Source organism: Neophocaena asiaeorientalis, unplaced genomic scaffold (assembly GCF_003031525.2).
Source record: "Neophocaena asiaeorientalis asiaeorientalis breed wild unplaced genomic scaffold, Neophocaena_asiaeorientalis_V1.1 scaffold118, whole genome shotgun sequence".
In the NCBI taxonomy this organism is placed as follows: domain Eukaryota; kingdom Metazoa; phylum Chordata; class Mammalia; order Artiodactyla; family Phocoenidae; genus Neophocaena; species Neophocaena asiaeorientalis.
This window is the reverse complement of record NW_020175528.1, coordinates 3,230,573-3,243,819: the sequence shown is the minus strand read 5'-3', so window position 1 is coordinate 3,243,819 and position 13,247 is coordinate 3,230,573. Positions and strand designations below refer to the sequence as shown.

The 13,247-nt window shown below is 34.5% G+C and overlaps 1 protein-coding gene across 3 annotated transcripts in view; it reads right to left on the bottom strand.

Moving 5' to 3' along the window:
* The window catches only part of PLS1 (plastin 1), a 115,370-nt gene that overhangs the window by 5,198 nt on the left and 96,925 nt on the right, over positions 1-13,247 (bottom strand). For 2 of the 3 annotated variants that reach the window (XM_024769114.1, XM_024769113.1), the window contains exons 12-14: positions 10,407-10,521; positions 3,478-3,611; positions 2,909-3,032 (exon numbers count right to left, since the gene is read on the bottom strand). In XM_024769114.1, the coding sequence (XP_024624882.1) occupies positions 2,909-3,032; positions 3,478-3,611; positions 10,407-10,521 (373 nt within the window). Of the gene's footprint in view, positions 1-2,461; positions 2,547-2,908; positions 3,033-3,477; positions 3,612-10,406; positions 10,522-13,247 lie in introns of those variants that run through there. The other variant, XM_024769115.1, reaches the window with a different exon arrangement.

Below are 13,247 nucleotides of genomic sequence, written 5' to 3'. Positions count from 1 at the left end.
CACCCCATACTGTGATTCCTGTTTTCTTATTTGCCTCCTTTCCTAAACAGTGAGCTCTTTGAGGGCATTCTGTAGTCACAGCACCTAGCAAAGTACCTGACACGGAGTAAGCTTTGAATATTTATGGAATGAATGAGCAGTATGTCACATAGCTAAGAAGTGGCTAAGCCTGTGTCAAACCCGGGGCCATACAACTCCATAGCTTGGCTTTCAACCTGCAGTTAGATCTGGATATGAAATCCAGCTTTCTGCTTAATAGTTGATGACAGTGGACAAGTTATTTAACTTTTCTAATGCTCACCTTTTTGCTTATAGAGTTGAGAGAATTAAAAGAAACAACAATGTGTAAAATGCTTAGCATAATGACACACAGGACTCAATAAATGGTAATTATGATTATTGTTATTAGCTGATATACCACCTCCTCATCTTCTTGGTGAGGAAAAATTACTTTGCAACTAAAACGGGTAAATTTGTCTTTTCTAAAATTTCTGGGTACAACACTGCCTTGATTATGATTAATAGGCTCTTACTAGTACCACTTATCATAGCTTTCAAATATAACACACTGAGTTGGAAAAAACCTCCCCAGCCCAACTATTTTTTAGCATGCACTGCTATATTTCTTATTTATATTCTGTTTAAAGGTTTTATTATCAAGCATATATACACGCTAAGCACTTGTGCAATTTGTTTCTACCACCTCAGTTCTAGTAAAACCAGTCTCAAGTCTGCTTTTCTCTGTGAGCTCTCTCCCTTAAATGGGTTGTGTACTCCCATTTTTCAACTCTCTCTTCTATTCAACTGATCACCAAGCTTGTAATCCTAGTTTTAATGTCTCTTTTCATGCAACTCTTCATTTCCTGAAAATTACCTCAAATTCAATAAGCTTAAAACTGAATTCATTGCCTTTTTAGAAAGCAGCTGCACCTCAGACATCCCCATTTTTGTTGTTATCAGTTTTCCAGTTACCCAGGCCCCAAACATCCAGTTTTAACTCCTCTCTCTTTCCTGCGCTTCCCTGTCAAGAAGCCAAACCCTACCTGTTCTTTTGCAAATGACTATCCATTCTTAAAGTTCCCAGTGCCCATCTGCATCACCCCCGCCAGGACCCTTATTACCTCGCACCTTGAGTTCTGCCTCAGCGCTTTCCTCGCACTTACACCACTCTCGCTCCAACCGGTCCTGCCCCCTACCTTCAGAACAGTATTCCTATGCTTACGTTACTCCCCTTACCAGTATCCTTTTTAAGGCCAGATTCCTCCACAGTCTTGGCCCAGCCTACATCTTGCACTATATCCCTTAGGAACAATCCTGTCTAGCCAGACTATTTCTCCTAACCTTCTCAGACTTGCCTTTATTCAAGGTGGACCCCCTTCTAGTTTATTATTACCCTCTTGTTCTCCACCAATTCAAATCCTGCCTCCATCTCTGATGCTCAAATAAAGTCCAACTGTCTCCACTAACCATTCAGTTGGAAATGATCAGTTAGATTTTTCCATAATATTAGTTGTATTATTTCTTTGGATTTTAACATTTACCCTGTAGGATTGTTACCTTCTCAGTTATACAAATTTTGTCTTTGAAGTAAATGGCAAACACTCTGAGAGCCAAAATAATTTCTTACATCTTTTTCTTTACCAAAAGTGTTACTTAATAGTTAGAGCTCAATAAATATTTATTAATGTGCTTCTAAATATTTTCTCATTGTATTTACTTTAATGATATACATGCTTGTTATTTTTCACAAATTAATGTACAAATGTATATAATTTCAGTATAACAATTTTAAAGAGTAACTGTCAATTAGAGAGTTTTATGTCCCCTTTCCCGTTTTACATTTTAAGTTGTGTTTTATATCTAAAATATATAAAGACAAATCATGGACTAAAAATTCTTCTTTTAAAAAAAAATAAGCAACAACAAAAACTCAACGTCATTAGTTCCTTCCAAGATGGAAAAGAAAGAAACACAGTTGAACTAGGACTCAGGCAACATCTCTGCCAACATCCAGCTGTCCACTTTGGGGCTCAGTTTTTGGTAAAGAACAGAAGATTGAATTTATCAATTTCTGACATTTCTTCTGCTCTACCATGTTGTCAAACATATATAGCAAAGGCAAAGAAGAAAATAAAGATGGTTAGATAACTCTTGCGAGAGCTTAGGGTTTCATCTATTTGCACTCTTATTTCACTAAAAAAATACAAATTGATGGGTAATTTTTCACATATCATAATAAAATCACAAACACAAGGTTCACTGAATGAATGTGTACAAGCAGACATGCTTATTTGTAGCTAATATCAGCTTGCATGCAAAAGCAAAACAATGGAAATGCATGAGAATTAGTCGGTATGTATGTGCAGACTACATTTTGAGTGCTTTATGAATCATTCACAAATGCTCAGAAGTGAGTGTTAAGTGTCATTATGAAGCCAGATGACAAGATATTTTTTTCCTACCAGTTTTCTCAATTCCCACTTGAATCGGTTTGGCTGGCTCTGTTATGCCTTGGAAATGATGTCAATACAATTCTGAGACTGCTGCTAGGGAGCACAAAACATTATAGGTCCTATATAAGCAATGTCTTTTTATCTTTCTTTTTTCATTTGACAATTGGATTTTTGGCTCAATTTCTTTTTTAAGATTAGATTACTGAAGTCCGATAATATTAACCTGCATTTATACTCAATAGGATAACCAATCAAAAATATAAGAATTCAAACTGAATATTTCTGGTTTACACATGCCAAATAATTAGTATGCCTAAGCTCATCAATTATGTGTTTCTGAGATACAACATTGATGTAATTCTAAACCTAAACCAATGTAATTCCCAATAAAAATTCCTTCTTAAACTTAGTTTCTTACCGCCCCCCCCCCAAATTTTAAAATAGCTTTTGATTACCTTGAAGCTGGAAATAAAAGTATTTTTGTTTGCACTTTTAAGAGTCTGATTGACCCATTCAATGATAATTGCATCATTTACTTTTTCACCCTCTCCAAGATCCGATAACACATTCAACGTGTACCTGTAACAGAAGAGATGCATATTTAAGACTGAAAGGGGTAAAATTTGCTCTCACGTCATTTATATCAATATTTAGATGAATATTTAAGAAATATTTCAGTTCTAATAAATTATTTCTCATTTTAGTCTGGTAAGCTCTAGTACAGAGCTTAGTAATCAGAAGCAAAAACTACTATATGGTACTTTTAAAAATTAAAACAACTCCTTACAAAGCAGTGTTTCAGAGGCATTAATAAAAGTAATTGTGTTTCTAGAGACTGACCCACTTTTAAAACAAAATATAATTTGTAAAAAATTTATTATCAACAATAAATCATTTAAAAATTAATATATTTCACATTGTATGTTTCTTCTGTGTTTGCTATTCTTCAAAAATAGCTAAAGTTTTAGTTCAGTGACTCGTTGAAGGAGACTGACAGTGATGTCACAAACAAGTCAGCCTTTACCTTCTCATCAGCTGCCACACCAATGCCAGAGTAAGTGTGGAATTCCCTTCATTTAAGTCCTGCCCAGCAATGCCAACCAAGGAGAATTTGGCCTTATTCTTCCCAAGTTCCACTGCATAGTTACAGTTTTCGATCTGTAAATAATAGTAAAAGTTTTGGTATAAAACAAATTTTTTAATATATTTCTTAAATATGCCAGCCTAGTTCAGTCATCTGAAAAATAATTATGATGACACTGAAAATTTATATGACAGAATTTCATTTCCTAATAACCAGTGAAATTAAGGAAATAATGATTCCCATTTTATAGTTGAACATATCAAAGCACTGAGGGGTTAACCTAGACAGAGAAACAACTGGCTGAAAAGTTTAAAGATCTTCTCTTACTCTAAAAAGTCTTGACTGTCCAAGATTACACAGCTGATTAGTGGCAAATCTGAGACTAAAAACCCAGTTTTCTGCATTCCATCAATAGAGGTAATCAATGTTGTTTTGTCTACATTTAAAATTAAGGAATAGAGAAATTGTTTCATTAAGAATCTAACTTCATCTCCAATATTCTAGATCTCACTCATCCTTTAAGCTTTTAGCCAATTTTCTTCATCAAAGGATTAAGCTTAACTGTATCATCTGCATCCCTCGATGAACTGCCAATCATGGTTATTTTATAATGCTTATGTTCCATCTTCTACTTATATTTAGCATTTTATGAACTTTCTTTTGCCAACCATACATAAGCTCCTTTTAAAGGGCAAAAACTATAAAGTGTACAAATCTGTATCATACTCTCCCCATCCCTAGCCCAGGACTCAGCACGGTGCCCTGTCTACAGTAAGAATCTGATGAATGAACACCAAGTAAATTATCGACCTAACTACTTGTTTCCAGTGGTATAAGTACAATTAAAAATTTTTTGTCTATCCTGGGCTCTACAGAAATTTATCATCTCCAGTCATCTACTACTATCCTTCTTACCTCAGAACATATATATATAAATGTGTGTATGTACATATATATACACACATACATATATATATATATTTACCTTTCCCCCAGTGAAATGATAAGATCTCATAATATCACCAGTAATAAAAGGTGATTAAATATTTTTTTAGAATAAACATTTAGTTAAGAAAAACAGTATAACTGGTTTCTCCTGATTTTCTTTCCCAAGTTAGTTAAGGCCTCATTAAAAAACAAGTAAACCTGAGATACAAAGATACACTTCTTTCTAAGAAGAAGAAAATATTTCCAGGAAAGGTGAGAAAAGGACCCCACAATAACAGAATTTGTACAAATTAATGGATACTGTACTTGCAAAAAGAGAATCCAAATTCCCAGAGGTCAGCCTGTTACAAATAAAAATGCAAGAAGATACTCTGAACCTGCTGTAATATCTGCCTGGTTCCCTTAATAAGTTAAATCAAATCTTTGATATGTATTCATTTTTTTACATGCATGGGGATAATATTCCAAAATTCTCTTTCCTACTAGTCATTTAATATTATAGATTTAGTCTTCCAAATAGAAATATATGCACATAATTTTAAAAAGTGAATTCCTAATTTATGGAAAATAGCAGAGCTCTGATTATGTAATAGTGTGAACAGGAGAGATAAAAACCAGCATATTTTCCACTGCCACTCATTTTAACAGGACAATTTTCTAGCAAATTGTAATAACCACTCATGTAAAATGTGTTTCAATGAAAGGCCATCTGTTTTATGGTTAGTGTGACCAAAGTTCCTGAGGGGAATGACGGTGAGAAAGGAGGTCAGGGTTAATAGTCTAGAGGGCTGAGATGATGTGACCAGCAATGAAAGAGAAACTGGAAATGGATGCTAGTGTTAAGGGAAAAGATATGTTCTACTTTTCGGCAACATTTGATTTCAAGTTTGGCAAAATACTTCTAAGATCTGGAGAGGTACCAAACTAGAGAAAGAGTAAGAAATTAGGTTCCTAGAGGTAACCACATTTATGGTAGTACTTAACACTCTAAAAAGGGATCTGCTCCCTGAGGATGTAAACACAGAAAGTTAAGAGCATTAGGCCAAGAACTGAGCCTTGGAAATTCCTAGAGTTGTTGGGCTAAAAGTTTAAGACCCTGTGAAAGGTAAGAATGAATACAAAGCACGAAAAAATTGCAGAATATAGTCTCATAGAATTAATGGAAGAAATGATTACCAAGCACTTCAAAAGTGAGGCTTAGATCATTTGGAAAATGAGAAAAATTACATAATGGGATACAGAGCTCCAAGAGAAAAGAAATGCTGAAGACATAATGAAGAAAGACTATTCAAGTGGCGCAGCTTTATGAACTTTACAAATGAAGCAAGTGATGTCCGCTGATGAATGCCCGAAGTCCATAAAATAATTCCCTGGATACCATTTCATGAAAGTACTGCTTCTTTAATTTTAAGACATCTTGAACTTATTTCAGGCCTTGTGTTTCATTCTATAAATAGCTAGTATTTGCTGAAAGGAAGCATTCTACATACGATTGAGACATCTTATAATTAATGAAAAATTCCAGATATAATGAATGAGTGGTTCAGTTTTGTTTTCCTGTTATATGTAAATTGATACAGCCACTATGGAGAACAGTATGGAGGTTCCTTAAAAAAACTAAAAATAGGGGCTTCCCTGGTGACGCAGTGGTTAGGGATCTGCCTGCTAATGCAGGGAACACGGGTTCGAGCCCTGGTCTGGGAGGATCCCACATGCCGCAGAGCAACTAGGCCCGTGAGCCACAACTACTGAGCCTGCGTGTCTGGAGCCTGTGCTCCGCAACAAGAGAGGCTGTGATAGTGAGAGGCCCGCACACCGCGATAATGAGTGGCCCCCACTTGCCGCAACTAGAGAAAGCCCTCTTACAGAAACGAAGACCCAACACAGCCCTAAATAAATAAATTAATTAATTAAAAAAAAAAAACTAGAAATACCATACGATCCAGCAATCCCACTACTGGGCATATACCCTGAGAAAACCATAATTCAAAAAGAGTCATACACAGGGAGATCAGCTCAGTGCTTTGTGACCACCTAGAGGGGTGGGATAGGGAGGGTGGGAGGGAGGAAATATGGGGATATAGGTATATATATAGCTGATTAACTTTGTTATAGAGCAGAAACTAACACACCACTGTAAAGCAGTTATACTCCAATAAAGATGTTAAAAAAAAAACAAACCTATGTGAAATTAGCTAACGAAATTTCCTGAATTCTACTCCCGAGAATTATGGGAATATCAAATAAAATATAAAACGTAGACAGTCCAACCACTAGAAATATTGAAAAATATGAATATATATATAAATCTCTTGTAATAATACTACCCATTTAATTACTTTTAATATTATGATGCCTTTCTTTTTTGTCATTCTTTCAAGAAAACAGGGCTTTTAAAAAAAATCTCGAAGCCTATAAATACATACATATTCTAGGGATCTGGAGGATCCCTAGATCCCTTTGTATAAAGTCCTTTTTGAATGCGTGTGTGCGCGTGCGTGTGTGCATGTGTGTGTGTTTTAAACAAATTAGATTCATATGTATATATACAATTTTGTATCCTCATTTCCATGTCACTATTACTAAAACACGAAAAATGCTATTTTTTAATAGTACATTTTACTTCATTTTATGGGTGTATCCCAATTTATTACCCCTTTGTTGAACAACTAAGTTGTTTTCTTTTTTTTTTCTTCTATAAACATTGCTATGATGAGCATTTTGGTACACAACTTCTTGTCTGACTTTCTGATTATTTCATCAGGATAGATAATAATTGAAATTATTAAGTCAAAGGACTTTTTGAAGATTATTGATATGTATTACTAAACTGTTCTAGAAAGGTTACACGAATGAACACTCCCTCTAAAATTGAATGCAGTGCAATCCAATTGTTTCTTATTTTAAATTACATTTTTTTATTGTAGGTGAAAAGTTTTTCATGTGTATGTTATCCATAATCATTTCTTTTTCTGTGATTTTTTTCACTCATATTGTTCACTCTCCCATTTTGCTATTACAATTTTAGTAATAGTAATTGAGCTTTAGTAATTGACTCACATGAACTATTTATATGGATATTAACCATTTGTTGCAAATGTTTCCAAGTTTGTTTTTATTTGCTTTTAAATTTTGTTTATGGTGTTTATTTTTGCATACAGAAGTTTTAAATTTATATGTATCTACTGTATCAATTTTTTCCTTTGTAATTTATCACTCTAAGAGTAGATTATCACTCACTTCTATTTTCTTAAAGTTTTATTAAACATTTACCCCTTTACTTTCATTCCATTGGAATTTATTTTGGTGGATGACACATGGTGAAAATTGCTTTTTTCCCTAACAAAATAGTTAACCAGTTGTTCTGATATCATGTTTTGGATGATCCTTTCTTTTCCCACTGAATTTAGTAAGCACCTTGTCATATATTAAGTTCTTATATTCTAGGATAGGTTTCTAGGCTACTCTATTTCATTCTATTCTTATATACCTATTAAACTATTTCAATTACTTCAGCTTTATAAGTTTTTTATATTTTCTAACAGCTCCTCCCTCAATATTCTTGGAAAATGTTCCTGATGATTTAGGCCTATTTCTTCTTCCAATGGAACTTTAGAATCACTTTATAAATACCATCCCCCAACACACACAAACATACACACACACACATGCCCACATATACATAAGAGGAGACTTCCTCTAATTCTAACTGGAATTATTTTCCATCTGTAAGTTAATTTGCAAGAATTTTATAATATTTAGTCTTTCTATCTGGGAATACGGTTATATTTCCATTTATTCCACTAGAGATAGTTATTAAGTCATACGACTGCAGGTTGATTTCATAGTAGCCATATTGATAAGTTATAACAATTTGAGCCCATTAATTTGTATTTTATATTTAAATTATACACATCATTTATTTTATTTTATTATTATTATTTTTTTGGCTGTGCCACACGGCTTACAGGATCTCAGTACCCCAACCAGGGACTGAATCCAGGCCACAGCAGTGAAAACCTAGAATCCTAACCAATGTGCCACCAGGGAACTCCCATATACACATCATTTTAAATGAAAGGATAAAGTTAAATGAAAGATTCCATATATGTGCATTAGCATACAGTATTTGTTTTCCTCCTTCTGACTTACTTCACTCTGTATGACAGACTCTAGGTCCATCCACCTCATTACAAATAACTCAATTTTGTTCCTTTTTATGGCTGAGTAATATACCATTGTATATATGTACCACATCTTCTTTATCCATTCATCTGTCGATGGACACTTAGGTTGCTTCCATGTCCTGGCTATTATAAATAGAGCTACAATGAACACTGTGGTACATGTATCTTTTTGAATTATGGTTTTCTCAGGGTATATGCCCAGTAGTGGGATTGCTGGGTCATATGGTAGTTCTACTTTTAGTTTTATAAGGAACCTCCATACTGTTCTCCATAGTGGCTGTATCAATTTACACTCCCACCAACAGTGCAGAAGGGTTCCCTTTTCTCCATATCCTCTCCAGTCAGTACTGATGAACCTAGTGGCAGGGCAGGAATAAAGACGCAGATGGAGAGAAAGGACTCGAGGACACAGTGGGGGAAGGGTAAGCTGCGATGAAGTGAGAGAGTGGCATGGACATATATACACTACCAAATGTAAAATAGATAGCTGGTAGGAAGCAGCCGCAAAGCACAGGGAGATGAGCTCAGTGCTTTGTGATGACCTAGAGGGGTGGGATAGGGAGAGTGGGAGAGAGGCTCAAGCAGGAGGGGATATGGGGATATATGTATACATATAGCTGATTCACTTTGTTGTACAGCAGAAACTAACACAACATTGTAAATCAATTATACTCCAATAAAGATATTTTAAAATAAATAAATAATCTACTGCTTAAAAAATAAAAGTTAAATGAAGGTATAAAAATTTTAAAGTCCTACATACTTTTACTTTAAAAAGCAAATGAACCTGATATAGAAGGTAGAAAAGAAAAGTTGACTATTAAACCGGCAATTCAACAGAACAAGCAGGTACACCAAGGACACCACAGATCCCCTATATGAGAAAGGAGAATATTGGAGACAAGCACTTCCTTTACCATTCATCTGCCAGCTATTCTCCCACCAACTGTAATCAAGTCACTCTCCTGCTCAAAAACATTTCACAGCTTCCCAGTGCTTGCAGTTTAAAACCCAAACTCTTTAATCTGACATTCAAGGCTCTCAACATCTGGCTTCAATTCAAATTTTTGGCATTCACACTCACTTCTTACCTATCAGAAACCTCTGCTATAGCCAAACTATTCTTCTTAATCGTCAGCCCCCACCCCAGTCTCCTTCTGCCAAAATTCTATCCATTTCTCAGAGTATAACTCAAAACTACCCCCTGCATGAAGCCTCTGATAAGTGCAGCCTGTGGCTTTTTCTTTCTTAAAACTGATAATATTCACTTTTGCATACACTGTGCTGTAATGTAGTTATTTGCACACATATCTAATTTCTTTAGGGTTTCCTAAGGACCAACTCCATGCCTTTTACTATCTTATATCCTGGCATTGCACTGTACAGGTCATAGTTAATCGATAAATATTTGTTGAAAAATATTAACGAATAACCAGTAAAGATCGTCAAGTTCTGGTGATTATAAAATAGGAATTCATTTATGATACATCTCCAAGAACATTAAGTATTACAACTTGCTAAAGATAAAAACAGTTATATTAAGTATCTGACTGGGGGGGACTGCCTTCATCTTTCCAAACATTAAAGCTCACTTGTAAAAAGTCTATTAAGCTTAACACATTTTGGGTTGAATCTGTGGGGACAGACCACACTTTACTAAGCTTTATAAAACTCTAAATCCTCTGTTTTCTATCTGAACAATAAGAAAATATCCATGGTCATTATTTCATTCACCTTCTTCATGTTCCCTCCAAGAGCAGGATACGGAGGTTTGTTGACATGGCTCCAATCGACTGGCACGCGGATCATTTCGTAGAGCTGAAAGATGACTAAAGCATCTGCGAGGTCACTAAGACAGGAGGAAAAGAAAATGAAGGAGAAGGAAATGTTGGTACTACCTGATTCTATTAAGCGCACTGGAGATGGGCTTATATCTATAAAAATACAACAGGGACATTTAATGCTCAAAGAATGGCAGGCAGAACAGATCATTTGACCCAAAAATTCTAATCTAGGAATCTGTCCAAATTTTTTTTCATAAATGTTTACAAAGATATATGTACAAGGATATTCACTCCCAGAGTATTTATTAATTTGCAAACAATCTAAAGGCCTGGCAGTAGGGGCTGTTGAATAAATTATCCATACCATGGACTCCTGGGTCACCATAAGACACAATAAGGTAGATCTCTATGTACTAACATGAAAAGCTTTACACAACATATTACGTTTAAAAAGGAGGCAGAACACTGCGTACAGTTTATTATCTATTAAAAATATTTTCAAAATTAGTAGTATTTAAATACCTCTGTGTGATATGGACTGTTAATAGCAATTACCTCTGGTCAGGAAAAAAAGGAATATGGGAGGAGTAAAAAGGGATTATATTTTATTTTGTTCTACTTAACGTACATACTTCCTGAAGCTTGTGCACTGAGAATGAGTTCATCTATTACTTATGTAGTATGGTTTTTAAAACTTAAAAAAAATAATTATATAAAAATCACAATAGCTACTCAGTAGGAAGCTGTTCATGTTAAATAGCGAGCATTAAGAGGAAGGAATTTATGAGCAAGTAGGAGTTATTGAAGTAAAAATACTACTACTCTGTATTCAGAAAAACACATTCTTCCGAGGTGTGCAGAGTATGTCCATTGAGTCTGTTTTCAATTCTGTATGCTAAGGACATAATGCAACAGTGATTGATTTTTTTAAATTGCTAGCTCTATGATTAATTACCTGACTTTTCTCCCTCAACAGCTTGTTCATTGAGTTATGTTTTGCTAAGGTTCATATTAAAGTTACTTTGCATCTCTGAGCACACACCATATGGCCGTGAAGGGGGCTGGGCCCTGTGCTGAGTGAAGGAGGGAGAAAGTCCTCCTTTGATGAAGGTAATCAAGAGCTAAGTTATCTATCAGCACATGGAGAACTTTGTATGAAGAATAAATCACTGAAGTAGTTGTATAGGTTCTGAAATCTCACCTATTTCATGATTTTTTTTCTTTTTTACTCTAAAGGAATTCATTCTTATTTCTATGTAGTATGGTTTATTACTCATGTCTTGCAAATAGGGAAACTGATGCCCAGAGAGTTAAAATGATTTCCAGAGAATTTAAGATGTGTTCCAGAACCAACTTGTCATAGAAAAATTCTAGGACTAGTAGTTATTAAAATATATTTAATAACCTGTTGAGAGGAGAGAATTTTCAGTTAAAATCAATCTAAATTTTTATTTTGCTTTGGTCTGGGTTTGGTGTAAGTAGGTGAGGAGCTAAAATCACTTAGAGGTGGGTTTAGAAATATGAGCCAGACACAAATTCATGGACACACAGCTCTGGTGCCAACTAGACCTCTGGTTATTGTCTTTCTATATCCCGATGGTTCTTTTTAAGGTTATGTTATTTTTGAGAATTTTCTGAATTCCCTTTCCCCCTCCAAAAATTACATACACCCAGAAGCCCTGTGCTAAGCAGTTCAGGATCTAAATAACTAAAAATAATCTTTAGCTAAAAAAATGTGGTCAATTCTTCTCCACTGTCAACCACAGAGAACTCTAGTGTTCCTGACATTTATGAAGTTACCATGAAGTTTCAACAAAGCCTAATGCCCTAGTTTTAAATTTATTTCTTAATTTAAAAAGAAAATACATGCTCATTGTAAAAAAAAAAATTTAAGAACCCACATTTAAGTTACTAAGTTTGAAAATAAAAGTCTCCTTACTACCCTACCCTCCTCTCTAGGTTGCATACAGTTTGGTATTCATCCCTCCAGATTTTTAAAAAATTCATATACACATATGTATATACTCAATTTTTAAATAATAATATCATGGTAGTCCTATTATTAGTTTCTCTCAATTATATATTATAGACATTCTTTCAAATGAGTCCATAAAGATCTAACCCCTCTTTACCTTCAGCATTTGAGTCCTTCACTGCCCTGCTACTATAACAGCAGTTCCAGTCTAAATATGTATATCTCGTCATCTAGCTAGGATTTACACGCTCCTATTAAAGACTTTATTAAATTAAGTCTGTCACGTCAACGCTATTTACCAGAATCAGGCAATACCGGTTTTAAAGACTATTTTGAATATACACCAAGAAATAACTGCACCATAAATCTCAGTTACCCAGTGAACGTGGTCTTTTGTGGCATTAATCTTCAGTTCATATTTTAAATAATAATGAGTTTCCTTGGTGTGTAAATTATTAATAGGTTTAGTTAATTAGACCTTTTTCCTAAAAAATATACAATTAGCTGAAGTTGAGTTCTTTTGCATTTTTAAGGCATGCTGGTAGATCTTATTATAAAGAGAGAAGGAAGGTTTCCTCTCATCTACACCTAGAAAGACACATTGTTAGCACTACCAGAGAGCACAGGAAATGATTCAATAAAAATATTGTCTTAGTCCAACCAATGTTAATAACGTGTCATCATTTTTAAACAAGAAAGAACAAAATAAACAAGTACTCAGGGAAACCAAGTTATTTCTACAAGTTAGAAAAAATATACTGAACAAATTACGGGACAGTTGAAGTTTTGGGCAAAAATAAATAGAAAGAATGTGAA